The 20,219-nt window shown below is 43.5% G+C and overlaps 1 protein-coding gene across 2 annotated transcripts in view; it reads left to right on the top strand.

Moving 5' to 3' along the window:
* PTPRG (protein tyrosine phosphatase receptor type G) overlaps positions 1–20,219 on the top strand; it is a 696,389-nt gene that overhangs the window by 631,935 nt on the left and 44,235 nt on the right. For both annotated transcript variants that reach the window (XM_028110376.2, XM_088021953.1), the window contains one exon: positions 11,214–11,305. In XM_028110376.2, the coding sequence (XP_027966177.1) occupies positions 11,214–11,305 (92 nt within the window). The remainder of the gene's footprint in view (positions 1–11,213; positions 11,306–20,219) is intronic.

Raw genomic sequence — 20,219 nt, 5'->3', positions numbered from 1 at the left:
TCCAATGATAAAGACCGAAATAGAATCCCCTCTGTATAGCATTAGATTCCAAGTTCTAATCTTAGAGTACCTTCGACATTATGTAAATGCCTAATATTCATGCCCAGTCTGTTATAAATATGATGTGTTTCTGACTGTAACACTTTAAAAAGTGGATCACCTCAGGGACATCACAGAGATAATGCGCATCTGATGTCTACATTCTCTTCAGACATGATACTATAGCTAGGTGGCCCGTGGTTAACTCTAACTTCTGTTCCTAGCCCCAGATGTGGGAGTGGGCTTATTATAAATGTATTTTAGTTCCTAGGAGGGTGTGTTTTGTTACAAGGTGCTCAGTCTCTCTGGTTTCTTCTCTGCTTCTCAGTGCCAGAAGCTTGGGGGTAGCACAATGACTTTCATTTAGATCTAGAAGTCGAGCACTATCTTGGGAAGCTACAAGTGTTTATAGAATCCACCTGATTATGGATCCCATATTTTACTTTGTTGATAATATAGTAGTAAAGATAGACAGGCCTTGGCTCGGGGAGAGAGGTTCTCACTGCGGCTCTATCTCTTCCTGGTTGTGTGACCTTACACAACTGAACAAAGCCCTCTGAGCCTTGGTGTCCAATGATAGTTCCTTTTCATGGGGTTGTTGCGAAGAGGAAATGAGGGAGTACATGTGAAGTGCTTAGTGTATGTAATATATTTCCCCATCCAAAGGATGGGCAATGGAGACTCTGAGAAGTTCCTTGACTGGGCTCCCCTCTTGGGTGGCTGAGGTGGGACAGCCCCGTGGCGGTCTGAGTCCGGAGCAGTGCCCCTTCTCCTCACTGCTGGATAGGCTTTGCCAACCAATCCATGATGAAGGGTGGGTCAGATAGAGATCCTGTCCTCCGGGGGCTTGGATCTCCCCTATTCCTTATGCCGGCTGCCCTGCCATACTCTGTTCCTCCAGAGCTTACAGTTTCTCGTTCCTCTTGATAGCTGCGTGTGCCGAAGACCACCAGCCCACTGTCCCCTCTCCTCCCTCCTTCTATATCCCGGGAGCATTGGCAGCAGCCTCTGACCCAGTTCTGTCCTCTGCTGCACTATAAAAAGCCTCCCAGAGAACAGGGGCCCCACCCTCCCCTGCCAGGCTGCAGATGCATCGGGGAAGTGGGGCGTCAGCCTCTCATCTCCTGCCTTGGCCTCTTTCTTCCACTCTCATTTCCTGTCCTGGTCTGCATCCCATCCAAAATGTGGCAGGGAATCAGAAGAGCCCAAAAAGCTGCCCGAAGAGCAATCCTCCAGACAGTTACAATAGCTCTTGCAAAGTCTGTGCACATAAACCCGAGGGTGATATCCATTCGCCCATTTGGTCTGACCTCACTTGCCTTGAACCGTCCCCGCGCACAGTGGGAGGAGGAAGCCTGTGCAGTCTGAGGGTGGACAGAACCCTTAAAGCAGACACTGGTTACGGGAAGTGACAGCCAGTTATCCCCCCAGAACAGAGAAGAAAAAAAATAAATAAAAATCAGACCCATGGATTTAATTTTTCCACAAAAAAAGTAGTTGATTTAAGTTTTGAATAGGTAATACTTGACGCAGCTGAAAGTCAAAGAGCTTCATTTTCTGTATCCCCCTCCATCTCATCTGGTCACCTACCCATCTGACTCCCTCCCTCCTCATAAATAGGTAACCACGACTGCTGGTTTGTTGTCTCTTCTTCCAGACATTGGGGGCGGGTGTGTAAGCAAATAGGAACCTCTACCCCCAGATCTCCTTTTACACAGAACACTGCGTACTCTATCCTACACCTTGCTTGTTTCACTTAACGTGATTTTCCTCTGTGCATCAGTGGTTTCCTCGTGTTTTCCAGAAGCACACTATTCCTTTGTGTGGTTGTCCTGATTTATTTCACCAGTCCTGTATGGCTGTCCTTTTGGTTGTTCCTAGTCTTTTGTTATTACAAGAAGTACCAAGGTGAATAACTTTATGTCATTGCACAAGTGGAGAAGTCTATCTGTAGGATAAAAGTCGGGAAATGGGCTCTGTCAGGAGCGACAAGCATTTGTAATTTTGATGGATGGCACCAAATTGCCCTCCCCGGAGCCATACCCACGGTGGCTTCTCTCAACAACACGTGAGCCCCTGTTTCCCTACACCTTACCCAGCATGGTGTGGTGTCAAGCGGGGGTGATTTTTCCAGCCTCATGGGTGGGGGGAAAAATGGTGTGTTAGTATAGTTGGAATGTGTTGTCTTGTATCATGAGTGAGGCAGAGCATCTTTCATGTTTGTGTCCTTTGTGTTTCTTTTGCTCTAAATTGTTGGTCTTTTGCTCATTTTTCCTTTGCATTGTTGGTCTTTTTCTAATCGAGAGAGATGACTGTCAGCAATCAGGGTTGCAAATATTTTTTCCTAATCTGTGGTTTGTCTCTGAACTCTGTTTCATGCTGTTTCTTCGATTTCATATACTCAGATTTACCCATAAACTTCTTTTTTGGTTTCCAGATTTTGAGTCCTTGTTAGAAAGTCTTTCTCCATTCTGAGATGACTTATTTTAGTACTTTTATGATTTCAAAGTTTAATGTTAAACTCCTAAATCGTTTGGAATTTGACCTGGTTGATAGTGTGATGTCTAAATCAACTTTTCTCTTTCCCGGAGGGTCCCAAGTATTTAAAAAGTACTACCATAGGGCTTTTTAGTGAAAAGACATGTCATACCTTGCTAGATCCTTAAAATAACACTCTTCCAGCTGAAGGCTGACCGACTTAGCATATTAATGAAATAGTCGCCAAAAAGTGTTTACCAGAACATTGTACGTTACAGATGTTGAATCATGTGTAATGAATAAAACGTGAGTTTACATTTCCCACCTCCTGCCCAAAAGGAGTCAGACCATCCTGTCCCCATGAACTACTTCCATCCGTGGTGGATTGTGTCACTGCCTTGAAACAGTGGCAAGAGGAGAGGTGGAGAGTCCCTTAAGCCTCAGTTCAGAAATTCAGAACATTCCAGGCCAGCGTTCTAAGTGTGGGACAGCTACCTCAAAGCCCCCGACTTCAAGCCTTCTTTTCTGGGTAAAAGCTCGGAGGACTGGGAAGTGCAGTCTAGAGCTCCCTTGCTTAACACCAGCCACGACGTAAAAACCGCCCTGTTCAGGTTCTCGGTCCACTCAAAATGTGGTTTATGAAATGACCACTGCTGTCTTATCTCCTGGAAAGCATTAGCAGTATTTCCGTCATTCCTACGACTCTCCAGGGATTGCTTGGCAAACTTAATATTTAGCATGAAAGTGTATTGTGCTGAAACCACTTAGGTGTATATAATTTAATTTCCTCCCACATTCCTTAGATGCTAATTGCAGGCACTTAGTATCCTCCCATGAAATTCTCGCTGCAGAAATCATGTTTTTGTCACTTGCAGCTGTAACAAGAGTTGAATGGGCCATCTCTCCTGACCATGTGAGACCCAAAATATTTTGAAACCTTTTCTCCTCGTTTAATATACATATCCTCTCTCACACCTCATCCATCTTCATGGTTGGGTACACTTTTCCTCTTTCCTTTTTCCCTTCATCTCCTCCTCACATCTGACAGGCTGTAGTTATCCAAGGTATGACAACCCTGTGTCCCGGGATTTCCAGAATTGCCCTGAGGTGAAATATGCCATTTGATTATTCCCCAAAGTACTTTGATATTTGTCAGATCACATGTGCCTTTTACGGTTTGGAGCATATGAAAATGAGCAGTGCAATTCTGAATTCTTCTTTCTAGGAGATTCCTTCCTGGAAAGATGATACAAGCATAAACTGAGCTGACAAACAGAATCATTTCACATACAGTAAAGGAAACTGAACAGCAAGTGAGTGGTTGCATCTGAAAAAAATCTCAACTCAGAACTTAGAGTGGGCTCTTTTCCAAGTGGGACCCCTAAGTTATTTCAGGCAGACACTCCTCTTTGAGGAAAAGCCCAACAACGGCCCCAGGCTTTTCCTTTATTGTCTTTGTCACTTCAATTTCTAGAAACATTTTGCCCTAATAAATCAATCCACATCTTTTTAAACACAGCTCTCAATCAGCTTCCTTGAAGGCATGTGAATATCCCCAACTTTCTGTTTATAAGTGGCTCTTATTCATACATGGTTTACTACAACAGATCCATTCACGAAAGTAAATATTAATGTGATTTCTGTACTCAACGGCATGAAAATAAATGGGATTATTAGCAGGCATTGCACTGTAAATTTAGATGAGGGCAGTATATAAATCAGTTAGGATTGCTTAATTAATATGCAGCAGTAGCTTAGCCAACTGCCCGTTCTCGTCTGCAATTAGCATTTTGAGCTGCACACTGCTGACAAACTCCTTGTCACCCTGACATGATTATAAAACCGTTAGGCTTAATTGGAAGATAGTGACTGGGCTTCTGATCCCCACACATTGTTCGGTTATTTTGTCATCCCAGGTTTGTGTAGGACTCTAGGAATGGCGTGGTGATCTGCTCTTCCCCGGGCCCCAGCGGTGGTGATGTGGAGGGCAGTGTTGTAAGAAGCCAGGGATCCAGAATGAGAACAATGGGACCTCTCATCTCTTGTCTAAAGGGATGTACACTTTGACCCAGATGTCTGTGTAACTCAGAAACCTCTGCTCCTGTAAGCAGGGCTGGAAACGCTACCTTTTGAGGACGCTTTTCGATATACAGTGGTCCTAAGTGGAATTCCAGACCTTTCCAATATTCAGTCTTTCAGAACTCAAGATCAGCAGTTTGCTTTTGAAAAGTCTCTATCGCCTCGATTATTCCCAGATTCTTGTTCGAGGGGCAGAAAGAGATGTAAGAAAGAATGAAGATAGCAAAGGTTATCTCTGCAAGTATTTGGGGAAAAAACTGAAGCAACAGAAAGGAAAGTCTTTCTGTAGAACTTGGGTCATTCTGGGTGTTCTTCGTTAAGGGTGTGTCTGATTCCTGGAAGGAGATGGGTAGGGAGAAGGGCAAGTCTAGAGATTGCTTCCTCATCTTTGTTTGCTGCATTTTATTTGAATAGTAAGTCTCTGTAACTTGAGTAATTATTGACACTGATAAAGTACTGTCGGAGCCGCTGCAGTCAGGGAGTGTGTCTGTCTGTCTGTCTGTCTCTCTCATCCAGAGAACCAGTTAAATGCCCCGGGCCTGTCCTGTGCTGGCAGCGTGTGTGCACGCACGCTGTTTGCGGGGGGGCCGGTGCTCGGAGAATCGACACTCATGGCTTGCTGATACTGGTCAATATTTACTGCATCCTGATGACAAGCAGAGAATCCTTGGTTTTTGAAAAAGCCTCTCTCTCTCCAAAATCTCTTCCTTACCTAAAGGAATGAGAAGGTACTTTTAGAAATCTTAGTCCAAGACCAAACGCTCATGACTGTCCACTTAACGTGTCCATGGGCATTTTATAAGCTCGACTGATCCATCCATGCACGAGGCACCGCACGGGCCCAGACCACAGATGTGGGGTTGGGCTTGAGACCGAGGGAGCTGCTCGCAGAATCCATATCAATTTGATGAGCTACTAGAGAGGGTATCACACATTATCCTCTTGACTCCCAGTCAAGCCTTTCCTAAAAGTCTTAAAATTTTCTAAAAATGGATGAATGAATGAAAAGTGATACAGCTAGTGTGTTTGCATTTTGCTACTTGGAACTTTTCGTGAGTTGCATGTCTATCTAATAGGTTGGCCATCTTCAGTCAAGCACCAGAAACACTGGGCTTGGATTTAGGAGCTGTGTTACATGAAAAATGTATACTTTTAAACGGTTGACTGTCAATTCAGTGCAGAGAGGCGGTTTTTCTATGAGAGGCACGTAAGGAGTGCAGCCAACTAAGGGACCAGCAAATGCACATCTCCCTTTTTGTTTGCATTCTGGTCCCCGTATCCCTTGAGTTGGAACTGAAGAAAAATTACCTCGTGCCCACTGGGGTGTCTTTCTTGCTGCTATCTAGAAGCATTCAGTGAGTGTCTGATATAACTCTATCTTGATATTTCTTCACGGGGATGAGTTCGAGAGAGCCGTCTGACTCTGTTTTTCAGTTTTGTTCAAGTGGCAGGACACTTGGAATAAGTACATCAGAACATCCATGAACTACTTAATAAATAAATACAGATTCAATTCCATGACACAAACCAAAATTTAATTGGCTGGCAGATAAGCAGAGCAGTCCACAGCGTAAAGAGTCACTTTAGGAGGAAAAACTTTCACTTGAGGAATCTGCGATCTGAGAAGATATTTCTCCAATATGGGTAGCAGAACACGATGCTCCAACTTCAGGAAATGCCATCCTCTTTCTGAGAACTTAGGTTCCAACAGAAACAGAGCGGAAGACCTTTCAAATTCTTATTTAAGTATGTGAGATGCAGTTTATTTTTTCCTGTATTTGAAAGGATTATGTTAACATCCTTGAATTCTCAGCTACAGTTTTTTTTTTATCCCATCTGGGACCCTCTAAATTCTAGATGCTTGCTTTTATGGTCACTTTTAATGGTATGTGCCATCTGAGACTGTTTTATTTCTTCAGTGGCTTTCTTAGAGTACTGAAGACTCTCTGGAACCATTTTCCCTGTATCACTGTGCTTCTTAACCAGGGACAGTACACACCAGCATCCTCGGGGGAGTTTTTCCAGATGACACAGGCCTGTTCCTCCACCCTGGAACTGCTCAGCTGCAGTCACTAGGAGTGGGGCTCCTCCAGCATGGGTGTTTTAAAAGCTCCCCAGACCAAAGAGATACATATGTACTGCTCATTGATAACCACTGCTTGACTGAAACCCTATTGGCGTGTGCGCGTGTGCATGTGTGTGTGTGTGTGTGTGAGAGAGAGAGAGAGAGAGAGAGAGAGAGAGAGAGAGACTGACTGACTTCAGGACCCTCCAAAACCTAATTTGGATCATGACTAAGCCAGTCAGGGTCATTGGAAAAAACTTACCTGTTCTCAGTTCCTTAGGGGAGACATATGGGTGGCGACAGCAAGGAAGGGAAGGAAAAGGGGGGAAAGGGAAGAATATAAAATATATGGTGGAGATCTAGCAGACTATAATTGGTAATTAAACTTGTAAATGTATTTTTCATTCCCAACGTGGTCCACTTCATTGTTTTCCTTCCCTTTTTAAGGTATTTGCTAAACAAATGTTCATTGTGAAGTAATGATAATTTTAGAAAATGACCCTTTATGATCCAGAATCTGTTTCTTTCTTTCAAGGAGGCATTTTTAGAATAAGTTGGTTGAAAGAGAATCGGACCTAGACAGAAATTTGAAATTGTATGCACAGGGACCTGCTTGAGCATTTTCAGAAATTCTGTCTCCATTCTCCTGAGCTCAAAATGAGAGACAGCACTACCTCTTCCAACACATCACAGTGGAAACATTTAGAGGCATGAAAACTTGTTTTTCCTTTTCCCTCATTTTCAAAATCCCTGACTTGTTTATCCCTGGACACTGCCGAAGGCCAAAGACAATCTCTCGTGGGACTTCTCTGAAAGGAGTGAGTTCAGACCCAATGTCATGTGGCATTGACCCTGGACCAGCTGATTTTCTTAGGTATTAAACCCACAATGTCTAATTTGCACACAAAAGAGTTCACCTCAGTGTGGTCAATGGTGTTGAAAAGTGGACACCAAACTAGCACCTGGATCAGTCCCTCACTCAAAGCAGACCTCCAGGGGCACCTGGGTGGTTCAGTCGGGTAAGCGTCTGCCTTTGGCTTAGGTCATGATCTCAGGGTCCTAGGATCGAGTCCCACAGCGGGCTCCCTGCTCAGGGGGAAGCCTGCTTCTCCCTCTCCCTCTGCTGCCCCCCCCCCCCTTGTGCTCTCTCTTTTCTCTCAAATAAATAAATAAAATCTTAAAAAAAAAAAGCAGACCTCTAGTAATTAGTGATTAAAGGGCTAAATATCTAACCATGTGACACATCCATAAAATCGGGAGGAAGCTAGCATTAATGAGTATGTCAGTTCCTGTTTGTTATAAGGGAGTTAGGTACAGTATGATTTAATTTTGTTACAAACACAACAGAAAACAGCCTGTCCATGTGTCTGTATGTGGGTGGATCTCCTTGCTCCATTTTTGCTGCCCTGTCCCCCCGACTCATCACATGGCAGCCAGAATGAGCGTTTTTAAGGAGATGAGTCTGACTGTGCCCCTCCACTGATTAAAGCCCTTGGTTGGCTTTCCATTTTCCGTAGATACCAGGGAAACTTGTGGCCTTGGAGCTGCCATGATCTGGCTCTTGGCCACCCCTCCCCCCTTGCCTCCTGCCGCCCTTCCCTGCTTTACCTCTCGCTTCCTTTCAGTTCCTCCAGCATGCAAGCTCACTCTGCTCTTGAATGAGTTGCTTGACCTGCCTGAAGTGGTCTTCCCCGACACCTGCCCATGGCTAATCTCCTTCAGCCAGGTCTCTGCTCTGGTAGCAACCTCAGCCCGTCTTACTTTCTTCATAGCCCTTGACTATTTGAAATCACTGGTTGACTTGTTTATTGCAGATCTTCACCCAGAGAAGCACCTTGTCTGTCTTGTTGGTCAGACCGCTCTGGCCCCTCATCACCGATGATTGAGGGACAATAATAAAAGAGGAAAAGCATGGAAGAATATACCCCCAAAATGTTAACAGTAATGATCACTAGGTAGAGGATTTGGAGTAACTTTAATTGATTGCTTTTCCTTTTCGTTCATGTGTATTTCCTAATTTTTCTGTTGCCATCGTATATTATGTATGTAATTCGCATGCTTAGCCAGGCTTAAGGAAGTGGCTTTAAAGCTTCTAAGCAATTGTAGAGGGAAGGCATTATCTGCACGCTCCATGCTGAGCAGTGGGTGCTGAGTCCTTATTCTAAGGGAAGATATTTCCCCAAAGTTCTATAGGTAGTTGCCCACCTGAGTCCTCATGTGGGAGGAAAGTAGGTGTGACATGCACCAGGGTACAGATGTGGAGAGCTGTGTGTCTCCTGGATTTCTGACCTTCATCAGCGCTGGTGCGCTTTTCTCTGACAATCACAGGGTTATTTTGCTCCAGGGAAAATCCATTATAAACAGCAACACATGGGGCACTGGGGTGTGATGTGCTTCGGTACACACTGCCTTTTTTTTTTTTTTTTTTGTCCCCGAAGAGAATGCAGAGCCGTTAGCTCCACATGTAACAGTGAGTGAACAGTCTGCCTGCCTTCTTCCAGAAAAAGAATCGACAATATAGTTTATCCTTTCAGAGTCATCTGTCTTGAGCAATGCCTTGGCCAATAGCAACTCTTTGTACTAATAGCTTTATATATTAGAAATTTAACAGGTATAGTAATTATGTCTTAAAACAGGAGACTCATTTGTTGTGTGTGTGTGTGTGTGTGTGTGTGTGTGTGTGTGTTTCCAATTAGTTCGAGTCTGACCTGATGAATTGCATGTCATTTCAGTGTTACAGAGCACTTCTTTGGGCTAGTAAGTTCTTGAATGGTCCGGTTTCTCAACAAAGGCAGGTTTTCCCTAGCTATGACACTGGGCGGTTAAGGTTTTACCTCATTTGTGAAGTCTGTCACCTGTGTTTTAACTTGAATGCTACTTTCTGGAAATCTGTGCAAATTTGAGGAAGAGAGGAATCCAAGATTAGAAAAACTTGATGACTGATTTAGAAACAGAAAGAAGCTACTCCCTCAGACAAGTAAATCGTGTGTGTGTGTGTGTGTGTGTGTGTGTGTGTGTGTGTGTGTGTTTTCGCATGGATTTCCATCATTTTCACATTCAGTAGAAGATCTGGTTATTACCAGAGCCCTAAAACATTTTGTGCATTTCATATCCATGTAGCTTAAGTCAGACTGACTGACGTTCTTTCCAAATTTAGGTAAAGGCAGCTAACGATGAGTGATGAAAACTTGTTTTATTATTTATATTACCAATGCCAGGCATTTGTAGGGGGAAAAAATCATTTTCAGCCCTCTGCAAGAGCAGTCCTGCAAGACGTGTGCCGAGTAGGAGTGACTTATGTTCAGAACCCCCTAATGGCATGGAGCAGCAGTCCAGATTGCTTCTAGAACAGTGCCCAAATGTACAATCGGTTAGAGCTGCTTCCCGTCTGGAAACAGGCACTGCTTAAAGAAAAATGCCATGCCCAGCAGAATCATCCCAGGATACTTTGGATTCAAAGAGCAAAGACAACTCTGAAGAAAAGTTGACTTACTCTAGTGGTTGGAATGCAGCCCCCAGGAACAGTAGAGCTGCAGTGTGTGTAATCGGGGCTTGGTGTGAGGCGCCAGAGGAGCGGGCTGGATCCCAGGGACACCGAGCACCAGAAGGATGCCGCCTGCTTGGCTCACAGCCCCAGCAGTAGGGCCAGCTATTGTGAAGCCCCTCCGCCAGACGAACAGGGACCCTTCTCTGGTCACAATAGCCATTCACGCTGAGCAGCCTCATTAAATATTCAGCCTGTGCTTCCGGCAGCTCATTAGGGCCGCAATGAGCAGTGACGTGGATGCTGGAAAGCCGAGGGCCGGCCAGCATCAGTAGGCAGAGGCTGAGTGAGCTGCTGATGGCTTTTCTGTGAACTGCCTGTCCTATGATGACCAGTGTTTGCTCCCTGCTTTGCCTGAAGTCCAGGTAAAATAACACAACAGGCAGGGGACACCTGCGAGCTCTAGGTTCTTACCTCTGATGTGGTTTGGCCAGGGCCTTGGATTTTGAGGGCTTGCCCCCTTCAAGCCCTCTGACCCTCTCAGAGAGCTGTCTGTAGCTTCGGGGGCCTTTGCTGAGCACTAACAATGTGGTGCTATTGTGTACTTGGGGCTCTTTGATGACTGCATTTGGGAGGGTTAGAGGTGTGGTTTTGAACTTGGTGCTGGAGGTTTAGAAGATCAAATTACTCTTTTGTAACAGGTCAAATTTAGAAATATTGTGGGGGGGGGCTCATCCTAACGGTTTGTGCACCAAGTTTTGCTCCGTTGATGCCAAGTGTTGGTGGATTTGAGCGGTTTACGAGTAAGCTTTTCCCTTTTGACTATCAGGAGATGGTATATGGTACAATAAAAACCAAAAGTAAATATTCTTCAGCTCTTGGGGAGTCTTCCCATAGATGGAATGTTGTCCTTCTTAAATCTTGTTACTTTTCCATAGGCTTGCACTCAGTGCTATGTGGTATTTAAAGCTGGTAAAATCTGTGAAGGAAGAATTGAAAAAAAAAAAAAGACCTCAAAGTGTATTTCTCTGGTCTCACCGTTGGCATGTTTTTCTCTTTCCTACCCAGAAAATGTTTTCAGACAGCTCATTTCTACGTGGAAGATAGCAGTTCCCCTCGGGTGGTCCCCAACGAAAGTATCCCTGTGATTCCTATTCCGGGTAAGTAAGACACACTCTTCTTTCCAGTGGGCTAATTGTTTTTCTCTTTTGTTTGCACTTTTGTGTGACAGCCGTGACAAAATATTATTTTCCTAGCCTTTGAAAGCTTGCCCTAAGAGATCCTTCACTGAGGGGGATTTAATGAAATCTTTGCTCCTTTACATATCTGCAGTGTCATAAAGTCCTCTTCAAGAGGAACAAACAGCTATGAGTTTATACAGGGTAGACTCACATGCAGGGAGGGGAGGTAACAGTAGACAAAAGGGAAAGCACAGATATTTGCAATCCACTTGGACCAGGTTTCATTTTGATAGGCAACTTGGCGCTTACTTTTTTTTTAATCGCAATTTGTGATATGGTTTTCTCGCATTTTCTCCTAAGATTCCTTCCTCTGCAAATACTTTATCTTAACGTTGGAAGTTTTGCTTCTTAGGATTTTGTGGGCAAGTCTAGGGATACACTCTTGGTCCAGGGCAATGGAATATTTCATTGGTCCTCAGGTAGAAAAGATGAAACCCTCAGTTGGTGTTAGGGGTAGGGACTGGTGGGAGACACTCTAGTGAATCCTAGCAAATGCCATAAACAGTAAGAAGTGCAGCAGCTGGTTGGTCGTAGTAGGTGGGACGTGGGAATTGAAGATGGTCCCACCATGTGTATTTGGCATCCCTTCCTTTTTGCCAGATTTGAACTTGCTTCCTCTGGGTTTATGTACTGGTAAATATCTATCTTTAGATATCTCTGACATCCATCCTCCTGCCATTAATTATCTTTCTGTAAACAGAGGCACTACTTTCCTCTAGCGGTGCATCCCACACACCTGCAGCTCCCCTCATTCTCCACAAAGGTCTTCCCCGTCTGATATACCATGTATTGTCCTTGTTGGCTTATTGTCTCCTTCTTCTCCAATGAGAGCCTCATAAAGGCAAGTGGGTGTCTCCTTAGTGCTAGAATAATACCCGGCACATAATGAGCATTTTTAATTCTCTGAATAAATGAATTCATGTCAGCAAACCTTTCTTAAAGTTCTTCAGAGGCTCTATCTGTGAAGCTCAGAGGTTACAGTCGTTCTCCTGGTGCCATGGAATGCTTCTATTGTTTAAAAACCTTCACAAGGAGCACCTGCGTGGCTCAGTCGGTTAAGCATCTGCCTTCCGGCTCAGGTCATGATCCTGAGGTCCTGGGATCAAACCCCACATCGGGCTCCCTGTTCAGCAGGGAGCCTGCTTCTCCCTCTCCATCTGCCTGCCACTCCCCCTTGTGAGCACGCGCTCTGTCAAATAAATAAAACATTAAAAAAAACCTTCACTAGGTGCAGTTATGGTAGGGGAGTTAATTGAACCTTTATGTGTCGGTATATGTGAAGTCACCTTTGTGTGTCGGTATATGTAAGTCATTAGGTATTGCTGGAGTTGACCATGTTTTCTCCATTCTGGTCACCTTCTCTCACGAAAGCTTGTCACACAGAAACAAGAGGGGTAGCAGAAAAGTCTCTGGGTAAGTTCCCACTGGATCATTTCATGGCTACTAACCCATTCCCAGACAGACGGGATAGGTTTTGTGTTCCCCTCCATTCTTCTTCGCTGACCCTCACCCTTGAGTCTTGGTAGAGGAAATTGCACTCCTGCCTTTGAGAGGAGAGGAAGCAGACAGGAATCCTCAGTCTTCCACTTGCATGAAATAAGTAGTTTTGTCCAATCTGCAGGATTCATGCGCTAGCACGTGTGTATAATCATTTTCCTCTTGCATCACCTAGAATATGTGTTGACCTCTGGAAAATGCCTAGGAGCTTCTCTCTCCTCTGAACTGAGTCATCTGACAGACACAGCTGGTGGGTACCTGTACAGCTGAAGTCCATTCTATAAGGTTAAATGGTGAGGTACTTCTTGGGCTGTCTTTCAATTTTTATTTTCTTTTCCCACGGGATAGGGAATCAGAAAACCTAGGATCTCGCCCTGCCTCCGCCGTGAAACCTTTGGCCAATGCCTTGACCTCCCTGAGCCTGAGTTCCCAGAATCTGTAAAGTGAATAGGATGCTTGATCTACCTGCACTTGAGGCAGTGTTAAAACTCCGATGAGATGTTATATGTAAAAGCATTTTGGAAACTCTAAGCCAGTTGTTGAAGCGTTCCCTCCCAAATCATATTATTCATCCCAGTACCTGTGGAGAGCGAGCGTTTGCCTGGTACTCAGGTTAAGATTGTCCCGCACACTGAACCGCATTCACTGGGTGTGGCCCACCACGCCTTGCTCTTTGCCTTGGACTTGAGGATTTTCAGTTCACTAGAATCCTCAGAAAATGCCAATCCATTGTTCCTGCCTTGCTGCACCTCTGGGTAGGTGTTTCAGACCAGAAAGGCTTTTGAGTGTTTTCTCCCTCATTTCCCAGCTACCTGTTTAATCACCAAGGTAAATACAGTAGTCCTCCCCACCCAACCCCTTCGCCGTGAGGCATATGTTCTGTCACCCCCAGTGGATGCCTGGAACTGCAGGTCTTATCAAACCCTATGTATACTGTTTTCTCCTATACGTACATACCTGTGAGAAAGTTGAATTTATAAATCAGGCACACTAAGAGATTCACAATAATAACTAATACTAAAAGAGAAGAATTATAACCACGTATTGTAATAAAAGTTACGTGGTCCCTCTCTCAAAATATCTTATTGTACTGTCCTCACCGTTCTTGTGATGGTGCGAGAAGATAAAATGCCTGTGGGACGGGCTGCAGTGAGGGGAGTGACGTAGGCTTGGTGACGTAGCATTCGGCTACGATTGTCCTTCTGACGGTACATCAGGAGGAGGAGGGGGATCACCTGCATCTGGACCGCAGCTGCAGGTACCTAAAACCCCGGATGAGGGGGACTACTGTACTCACAACCCAAGGGCGTTTATTGAAACATGAGTTTTTCCTAATTCGTACTCGCTGGTGGTGTAAGTACATGGAAAGATAATTGCTTCAGATTCTCACTGACTGAGAAATCCATGGTGGTCAGTTGTCCCTCGCTGGACATAGTAAACGCAGCCTTGAGCTGTAACGCAGCTGTGGAAATGAAATAGTTGGAATGGGGTAGTGCAGTGTGACAGTAAAGGACGAGAGGAACCAAGAGTGAGGCCACTCTTTCTCTGTTTTCCCAGATGGCACAGCCTTCGTGGTGGGGGAGCGGGGGATGCCAAGACCAATCAACTCATTCACCCTTAACTGGGAAGAAGTTACTCTCCATGACCTTTCTTTGCAGATTTTTCAGTTTCATCCCATTCTCTCCCGTTTTCTGAAACAAAACCCCCACTGACCTGTTTGATAGTCCCATTTGTAAAATATTTTGCAATTTATGATGCACTTCAACGATCCATTATTCTCTTTATTCTTACGGTTTCTTCTGGTTATTAGCATCCAACTATGTCATGCGTAAGAAATAAATTTTTAATAAATTCGGGGGTTATTTTCACTCTGGTAAAGCTTTCAACCTAACTTTTCCTTAGTGGAGACCTCCTTGGGATCCTTCTGAATGATTTACCCGAGGAATTATCTCGTTGTTCTTATTTCCAAAAATAGTAGGATATTTACAGAATTCATATGAAGTACTTGTTCTACCCGCTAGACCTCAGTTACATATTTTTTTAAGATTTTTATTTATTTTTGTGAGAGAGCGCGCGCGTGCATGAGCACACAGGCAGGGGTGGGAAGGGAGGAGCAGAGAAAGAAGCAGGCTTCCCACTGAGCCGGGGAGCCCGATGCGGGACTCCATCCCAGGACCCCGGGATCATGACCTGAGCCAAAGGCAGACACTTAACCGACTAAGCCACCCGGGCACCCAAACTCAGTTATATATTTTATCCTTGTTCAAAACCTAGTAACAGGGCTACTGGGCCTCCAGTTTATCAACCTTTATCACTTGAACTCCTTATTTCCTATAACTGATTGTTTAAAAAAAGATATTTCCAGACAACCACTCTGGTAAACTGAACCATTATACTGGTTAAAAATGTTATGGATGCAACAGGGTAAGATCGAAAACTCAGGCACCAAACTGTTATAAAATAGAGCTTCTAGGTCATCACTAGAATGTGCAATAAGCTCTGTTCCTAGGACTTCCTTTACATTTAACCTTGTTTTTAGAAAACATCATCATGCAAATGTATTGAACGTTTACTGATGACATGGTTTATTTTCACTAGTCAGCCTTGTGGAGACAGGTGCAGTGGACAGCCTCATCTTAATAGCTGCAGAAACTGAGGCTCAGAGACCCTATTAATTCGCCTAAGCTGATTGGAAGGGTGGAGCTACCATTGGAATTGTGTGTGTGGCTTCAAAGCACAGATGCGTTGAAATGGCTCTGTCATCCCTTGGCATGCTCTTCTGACAGTTCTGGTATCTCAGGACTTCAAGCTCCTCATCTGGATATTCATTAAGTCAAGGCATTTCAAATACATGTGAATATCCCCTGTAGTTTGCCCCCCCCCCGCGCCCGCCACCGAGTTCTTGATGATGATCTTCTACCAATACTGACCTTTTGCCTCTCTGCTGAATTCTCCTACAGCCCCTCTGAATAGTTTTGTTATTCTTTTGAAGTTCCTTCCTTATCAAAAACTCATCTCTAATTCTGTTCCCTGGTCCCTTTTATTCTCTTACTTTCTAAGAAAAGGACTCTCCACCCACCTATACTTCCATTCCCTGTGCAAAAATAGGCCTACGTGATTTAAATGACCTAGGGAGAAATTTATAAATACGTTGAAACTTTTGCATGATTCTGCTGCGGTTGAAGTTCATAAACAGCTCTGGTCTTTAAATCAAAAACAGCATAAGTGGAATCAGTAAGTTACATTAGATTTTTAAAAAGTATTATAAAATAGGCAATGGTTAAGGAGAGCTTTGCTAATTGATCACTCATCCCTTGGAGATAGCCATTTAGTAATTTTACTTAACTGAATTGAAATTCAGGAGTTCAGAATCTTCAGTATGTTCTCCTGATTTAACATAGCAAAGACAGTCTTGTCAGAATGAAGACTTTTTTTTTCCCTGCTTTCACCTACACTTAGTAAAATGTGGAAATGCTAGATAATGTGAATATGATGGCTGAGGTTGGTTAGCCACATTAGAAAGAACTCTTCTTCGGATGCAAGAGTATTTATCCAAAGTGAAAGAAATTAAAGAAGTGCTTTTGAAGTTAGGTTCCAATCTCTATAAAAGTGATATTAATTCTTTAATCAGGAAAATTTGGAATTAGAGTGCCTGCTCCATATATGGGAACAGTGGTTAGGTGGTTGGTTGGTTTGCCAGGCAAGCTGAACTCTGACTTGTGCAGGAGAATGAAAGGGGTTTGACTCTTAATATTTTTCACTAAAGGTTTTTCAGAATCGAATGTTCCATGGTTATGGGTTCTCCATTGTTAACCCTGGGAGGGTAAAGCATAATTGAATGCATGCAGTAACTTAGCGATCAGTCCCCTTCTAATGCTTTCTAAGTAATAATTCTGTGACATTTTTAAGATAATTGAAGTGGTCACACAGTTCCTTTAAGATCCATATTATTAACATCTGCAAGTACTTTTAAAAATCTAGACTTTCCAATCAGGAGATACTCATTTTAAAGTACAAACTTCAATAGTGTTTTCATTGCAGTTACCGAAGCATTACGTACATACATCATCTACAGACTATTTTCACTGCATTATAGTATTCTTTCAGACTTTAATGATATTCCAGCTTTTTAAAATCAAAACTTAGCTCATGAAATTAACCTGATTATTGAATGTGTTGTGTGGGCTTTGCCAAATGTGCATATTGTCAGGCACAAATGTCCTTAGAAATGCTTTTTTGTGGAAATTAGAGGATCTAACTTGCTAATAAGAGCGTTACAAAACAAAATGTTGCTGTTAACCAGTAGCTTGGAAATCCAGAAATGATTCATGCCTTTCCAGCAGTTAAAATACATCTTAATAATTTGAAGGTCACTGGCTTCAGCAGGGTGCCAGCCTATAAAGGGGTTTTAAACATGCAGTTTAAAACCCTTGGGATTAAACCAACCTTGTTGGCATATTTTATTTATACAGAGATTATCTCCAAAGGAGATTCATTGGTCTTTTGACTATAATGAAGCCTTTTCTTTATTGACTTCATTGTGTCATAAATGAAAAGAGATTTCTTTTTATGGCAGGAAATAAAATGTTCCAATCTCCACAACACTCCTTGCATCCGAAGAGTCTGATTTAGACAAAAATCTATTTGTTGTGCCCTAACGCGGAAACTAAAATCCCAATAATGTTCTTTTATTTCATGTTTGCTTTATCTTCCTAAGTGGACACAGAGGTATTACCAAGTGCAGAGAGAGGTCTGAAATTGGCCTCTGGGAGCTGAACAGGCAGGCAAGAAGGGACTGAGTTCCTGAAATCCAGGTCTGTCCACTAGAGGGGTGGTAAACAGCCCAGTTGTGGGACTTGGGGGAGCAGGGAGTGTAAGGTCTGAGCAGGAGGGACTTGACCCAGGGACTGTGTTGGGGCTTTATAGGTTCCCCCTGCAGAGAGACAGAATTGGCTGGGATTTGGCATAGGGTTGCAGGAACTGCTATGGGTTAAAGGAACTTCACAGAGATGGGTGGCACAGTGGGTGACTTAAGGCCCTCTGGAATGGTAATGGTAATTATATATGTACCCGTACCCTGCCGGTACGGGTATTTTCTTAAATGGACGTTAAGCCAGTCAACCCCAGCACTAAGTGTCTTGGCAAGAAGGTAAACACTACAACACTTGATTTTACCTGGCATAATCAACGTGATCAGAATACCAGTGTGAATTTTCCAGGTTGACTGAAGCTTACTGTTAAAGCTAAAGTGTATCATTTCATTCCTTTTAAGTCAGAAAGTTTCTTTAAAAAGCATTATTGGGGGCACCTGGGTGGCTCAGTTGGCTAAGCGTCTGCCTTCAGCTCAGGTCATGAGCTCAGTGTCCTGGGATCAAGTTCTGCATCAGGCTCTCTGCTCAATGCGGAGTCTGCTTCTCCCTTTCCCTCTGTGCGCTCTCTCTCTCTCTGTCAAATAAACACTGCTTTTTATTTTTTTTAAAGATTTTATTATGGTTTTCTGCCCTCTCTAACCACGTATATTCAATTTAAGGTCTACAGAGAGAGAGGTCAAATAAGGCTTTGGAGTCAGCCTGGCCCCATGCCTGATAATGACAGTGGACCTTGGCCAAGCTCTTGGGTCTCTTTTAGCCAGTCTCCCCATCTATAAAATGGGTAATCATAGCCCCAAATCAGGGCCACGCATGTAAAGCAGTTACCACCCAGCAATAAATCCTAGTTATCAAGCATTTACTAAATGCCAAGCACTCTTGTAAATACTTCGGTCATCTGTTGACTCTTCGTAACTCTCTATGAAAAGTCATTATTATTCTCATTTTATAGATGAGGGAAGGGAATTACAGAGAGGTGAAGTCGCACCACCAGGCCATCTGGCTCTGGCTTTTCCACTTACACCACTGCCCCTAGGTGCCTGGCACACAGGATGCTTTCCACCATCGGTAACAAGAATGACAGCTAGACAGTTTTACTGAGTGACAGGCTGAAGACCTGACCACGGAGCCCCATAACGGGCTGCCCTCTGTGGCACCTCCCTGGGGTTGATGTTCAAGAACAGTCTTGGCTGCTGATTTTTTTTCTTTCTAATAGCAAAAAAGACAAGAAAGCGAGTTTTTTCCTTCTCTGTTTATGTTATTCCTGAAGAGGAAGAGAAAGCAAAGTGAGCATGTACAAAGAGGTTAGAACCATAGACCAATATAGGGGTGATTTCCCTCTACCTTGCTCCAAATTGCAAATACAACAGAGACATAAGCAGATTCTGGAAAAGCTTTTCTCTATGTTCAATGTGTTATTCTTTATTTCTTACAGTGCTTTATTTAACGTTAATAATCTCAAGCTCTTTTTTACCTCCATGGAATCTCTCACCTTTGGTACTTTCTTCTCAGTAGATGTTCACCCTCTCCGAATGCACCTCTTTGGGTACCTACAAACCAGAGACTCATTTCAGACTCCATAAGAAGTGATACATAAGGATGTTGACCAAAACAAAAGACCTCTTATATATGAAGTTTAATTCCAACCACCAAAGGCTGAAATCTTGGAACAAAGTGTAAATAATACCGAGTAACAATCTCACTCTGAAGGTGCTGATTCTCAACTGACTACACCAAACATCTTATAATGGGGTGATTTAAGGATGAAAGCAGGGCTCTCATTTTTGCCTAATTTAAATCTTTGGTATCTGAAAATTCTGTAACTAAAAATACTGGCACAAAATTAAACAGGAACATTTTATCCAAGATACTCCGTTTAATTAACCAAGATACTGTTTAATTTCTTGTTCTTCCTGGAAATTGTCCTTGGAGAATGAAGACAAATCAGGCATCAGTATGGAGGAGCACAGGCCTCATGTTCAGTACACCAGGATTCAGATGGCATGCTTTGGACATGTTGCTTCCTTTGACTTGTGTGTCATGTGAGAACAATGTCCCCTTCACCTCGTTCTGGTAAAGCTAAATGTATGGAAAGCATTTAGCACAGTCCCTGATGACCAGTAAGGGCTTAACACATGGTGATTGTCTTCTCATTCTACTGAGTCTCTCTTGAGATCGTTTCATTCTATCATCACCATCTCCCATCTAAACGGTACTTAGTGAAAACCGCTTCCTTTGACTCAAGCTCATATATTTTTTCTTCATGACCACTGTGCTGGTAACATTTATTCTCACCTGAGTTATCACATCCCTCCTTTTCGTGACATGTGGAGTCTTCACCATGTAATTTTTGCTCACTCCTGCTGATAGTCATCGCTTCTCCAACACAAATGTGCCCCTTGGGCAGAGACCCATCTCCCTGATGTCTGGCTGAATCCTGGGTGCTCAGTAAATGCCTCATCCCGTGG

This window comes from Eumetopias jubatus, unplaced genomic scaffold (genome assembly GCF_037043125.1).
Source record: "Eumetopias jubatus isolate StellerSeaLion01/CBP00866 unplaced genomic scaffold, mEumJub1_p1.0 scaffold_1, whole genome shotgun sequence".
Lineage (NCBI taxonomy): Eukaryota > Metazoa > Chordata > Mammalia > Carnivora > Otariidae > Eumetopias > Eumetopias jubatus.
Note: the sequence above shows the minus strand (reverse complement) of the source record. Positions and strands in the feature narration are given on the sequence as shown.